At 44.4% G+C, this 4,021-nt stretch overlaps 1 protein-coding gene across 2 annotated transcripts in view; it reads left to right on the forward strand.

Moving 5' to 3' along the window:
* The window catches only part of LOC103470831 (solute carrier family 12 member 2), a 16,521-nt gene that overhangs the window by 4,436 nt on the left and 8,064 nt on the right, over positions 1 to 4,021 (forward strand). For both annotated transcript variants that reach the window (XR_001776938.1, XM_008419509.2), the window contains exons 7-10: positions 531 to 639; positions 719 to 846; positions 1,011 to 1,095; positions 1,573 to 1,721. Coding sequence is in view for 1 of the 2 variants with exons in the window: in XM_008419509.2 (XP_008417731.1) it covers positions 531 to 639; positions 719 to 846; positions 1,011 to 1,095; positions 1,573 to 1,721 (471 nt within the window). In the remaining variant the exon portion in view is untranslated. The remainder of the gene's footprint in view (positions 1 to 530; positions 640 to 718; positions 847 to 1,010; positions 1,096 to 1,572; positions 1,722 to 4,021) is intronic.

Consider the following 4,021-nt stretch of genomic DNA (forward strand, 5'->3'; position numbering starts at 1 on the left):
ATCATCCAACCATCCATCCATCCATCCAACTATCATCCAACCATCCATCCATCCATCCATCCATCCATCCATCCATCCATCCATCCATCCATCCATCCATCCATCCATCCATTCATCCATCCATTCATYCATYCATCCAACCATCCATCCATCCACCCATCCATTCATCCATCCATTCATCCATCCATTCATCCATCCATTCATACATGCATTAATTGCTTCATTTTGATGAAACAGTTCTAGTTATATTAACACATTATTTCATTTATAACCTGGGAAAATGTTTTGTCATAAATGAAATAATCTCAGGGTAATTAGAACTTTTTAATCAAAATTAATGAATTATTGAGTTAAAACAAACTCATTTAATTTTGCTGTAAACTTTCTTCAGCCTTAACTGTAGGAAGATATTTGTACCAAAACCAAAAATACTTGGTAAAATGTTTCTGCTTCCTGTTTGTGCGGTTCTGTAACTGAATCAGGAAAAGTTTGAAATGACCCTTTACTCCTTTGGTTCTCTGATCCATCAGGCTCAGATCGTCCTCTTGGTAATCCTGCTAGCGGCTATCGCTAACTACTTCCTGGGCACGTTCATCCCGGTGGACAGCAAAGAGCCCAAAGGATTCTTTGGTTACCACAGTGAGTTCACATCCCACACGCCAGCCGTCCTCTTACTCCGGGTTTTATTCGGCTCTTTTCTAACTCTCCTGTCTCTCAGCTGCCATCCTCTTTGAGAACTTCGGTCCAGATTTTAGAGAAGAAGAGACGTTTTTCTCCGTGTTTGCGATTTTCTTCCCTGCTGCCACTGGGATCCTAGCAGGAGCCAACATCTCCGGTGACCTCGCTGTGCGTTTTTATTGAATAAATATGGAATCTGTTTACATTTCTGTCAGATACCCATTTTAAAATATCTGGTGTTCCTCAGGGCTCTGTGTTGGGACACCAAAAAAGACTCGTTTTGATTTTTTTTTCTTGTTTTGAAGTGAATGTTTTCATTTCTGTGCCGTCAGGACCCTCAGTCTGCGATCCCCAAAGGAACGCTGCTGGCCATCCTGGTCACAGGCCTCACCTACGTGGCTGTGGCCGTTTCTGCAGGTTCAGTTAAATATACACGATTTTATTTTAGCTACAAAGATCTAATGTTCAGCTAAACTGAAAATAATATATTTAAGCCCGTTGCAATAAGCAATTAGTCAATTAATTGCGTGCTAAATTAAAATGAGCTCCGATTTGATTAGTAATTATATGCAATTTTGCTTATGATCCATATTATTAATGGTTTAGGATGTGTGAAATTGTTATTTCTGTTTTATTTATTGCATCTGGTTATTTTATTTTGGATTTTTAAAATGTCTTCCAGTGGCATTGTGGAGTTTTAGATGGTATTTTTAATATATTACATGAAAATGGTCTCAAAACAACAACATTACTGTTTATTCCAACAACTTCTGGGACAATTAATTATTTGTATATTTTGTATTACATTCTTTTTTAGACTCTTTTGGTTTAAAATCAGATGAAATGTCGTTGCTGTTTTTGCTCCATCAGTGAAGTTGCCGCTGTTTCTCTCAGGTTCCTGTATCGTCAGAGATGCGACTGGCGACCACAACGACACGGTGAGCGACACGGTGAACTGCACAGACGCCGCCTGTACGCTGGGCTACGACTTCTCCATCTGCAAGGAAGGAGGCTGTCAGTTCGGCCTGATGAACGACTTCCAGGTACAAACACCTCAGTGTAATTACCTCATCGCAGAGGGGACTGTGGATGGTGTTGCTGCTACGTGTTTAGCATCGAGATGCTACTTTAGGCTTGAATATCCATCCATTTTCTTGCACCCTTGTCCCTCAGTGGGGTCAGGAGGTGCTGGTTCCTCTCCAGCTCATGTTCCGGGCGAGAGGCGGGGTCACCCTGGACAGGTCACCAGTCTGTCGCAGGGCAACACAGAGACACACAACCATGCACACACACACTCACACCTAGGGGCAATTTAGAGAGGCCAATTAACCTGACAGTCATGTTTTTGGACTGTGGGAGGAAACCGGAGTACCTGGAGAAAACCCACCATGCACAGGGAGAACATGCAAACTCCGGGAATCGAACCCAGAACCTTCTTGCTGCAAGGCAACAGCCCCACCAACTGCGCCACTGTGCAGCCCTAGGCTTGAATAGCTTTGCTAATAGGCTAACTGAGTTTAGCACAACTTTAACTGTTCCAGCGCTCCGACACGTCGGTTTTAGAAGCAGAAATTAACCCTCAGTGCACCGAGGGAAGCAGCTTGGTCGGCTCTCATTGTTGTTTGTGGATGTAGCTTGTGCGTCAGATTTAAGGTCGCACCAGAAACGCATGAATGCAAAGGTTCCGGCTGAGGATAAAAAGCGATTGCACTTTTTTTTTTTTTTACAAATTACGTGACTGATTAATAAATTTGAATGCGCTAAAGACCAAATACGATCTTATTGTAGATTCTGTAATAAAATCTGATCTATCTTATTAGAGCTTCAGTGTTATAAAGTCTCTTAATCTGACACCAATAACACAATAAATAAGAATGAAAAGTCACAGTTTATGGTAATCCTGGTAAAAGTATTACACATCTAAACTGAAATTGTTTCTGTTGAATGTATTTTCAATTTTTATGATCCTGTTTGTTGTGTGTTTAAAGCTGTTACACACACATATTTTGGGTTATTTATTCTGTCATGACAACAAAAATTAATTTTCAAAGTCAACTTTTCAGATTAAAAGCTTATTAAATGCTGGGAGCTAAATATTTAGCTTACTGAGAAGTTGATGGTCTGAGCAGATATGGGCCACTGATCTCACGGTGTTTTATGAGGACCATGTTCTTGTGTCTTTCCTGTTTTGAAGAGCGGCTAAGATATTTGATATTTGAGGAAAGATGCAGAGAATCTTGGGAATGTGTGTTACGTAAAGGCCAGAGAGCGGACAGAGAGTGACGTGCAGCAACACACCCACCGTCATTGTTTTCCCCGGAGGCCCATCGCTCTCTGGCCGCTGGCGATGCCGTGACAGGACACAAGGCCGTCCCACTTCCCAGAGTACAAAACACGTCACGGCCGTCCACACGCCGCCGCCGCGCCAACAGCAGGACGCCATCATCGTTTCTGCTGCTGCAGAAAACTGTCATAACTTAATCTGGTTAGAAGGTGTTGGAGTGAAGCTGAGGGAGAGAAGATGCCCTCAGACTGTGTGTGTGTGTGTGTGTGTGTGTGTGTGTGTGTGTGTGTGTGTGTGTGTGTGTGTGTGTGTGTGTGTGTGTGTGTGTGTGTGTGTTACAAACAGAGCGGTTCTCAGCATCACGCAGAGAGCCGTACAGAGATAATGCCGTCTGTTGTTCTGGGTCACAAGATTCGTGCTGGTCGGACCTGAATGAGCGCATTATGGCCGCCGCCTGCGCTCACTTCCAACCCGCTGACACTGATCTCACTGAGCGCGCTCCAACACACACGCTGCTGCTAACGTGACCGCAGGACTCTGGAGTGTCTGTTGCAGCCCAGCCAGGGCCGGCCAAGGCCTCTTTGGGGCCCAGAGCAGATTTTCATTCTGGGGCCCCAGAACTACATGCTTTATCATTTCTACCATGTTTAACATCGCTACCAGAATTAGCATCATGTGTAATTAACTCACATCATGTCTTTTAATGTGGCATTTTAATTTAACCGAGTAGCAAATGAAAAAAATATTTTGAGATGCAGAATATTAAATGCGCCATTTTATTTTAGTTATTTGTAAGTAACCATTCATCCATCCATCCATTTTCTTCCGCTTATCCGGGGTCGGGTCTCGGGGGCAGCAGCCTCAGGAGGCCCAGACTTCCCTCTCCAGCCTCTTCCAGGTCCTCCAGGAACCCCAAGGCGTTCCCAGGCCATAGAGAGACATCATCCCTCCAGCGTGTCCTGGGTCTCCCCTCCTCCCGGTGGGACCTGAACTCCTCACCAGGGAGGCGTCCAGGAGGCATCCTGACCAGATGCCCGAGCCTCAACTGGCTCCTCTCGA

The sequence above is a fragment of the Poecilia reticulata genome, linkage group LG9 (assembly GCF_000633615.1).
Source record: "Poecilia reticulata strain Guanapo linkage group LG9, Guppy_female_1.0+MT, whole genome shotgun sequence".
Taxonomy (NCBI): Eukaryota; Metazoa; Chordata; class Actinopteri; order Cyprinodontiformes; family Poeciliidae; genus Poecilia; species Poecilia reticulata.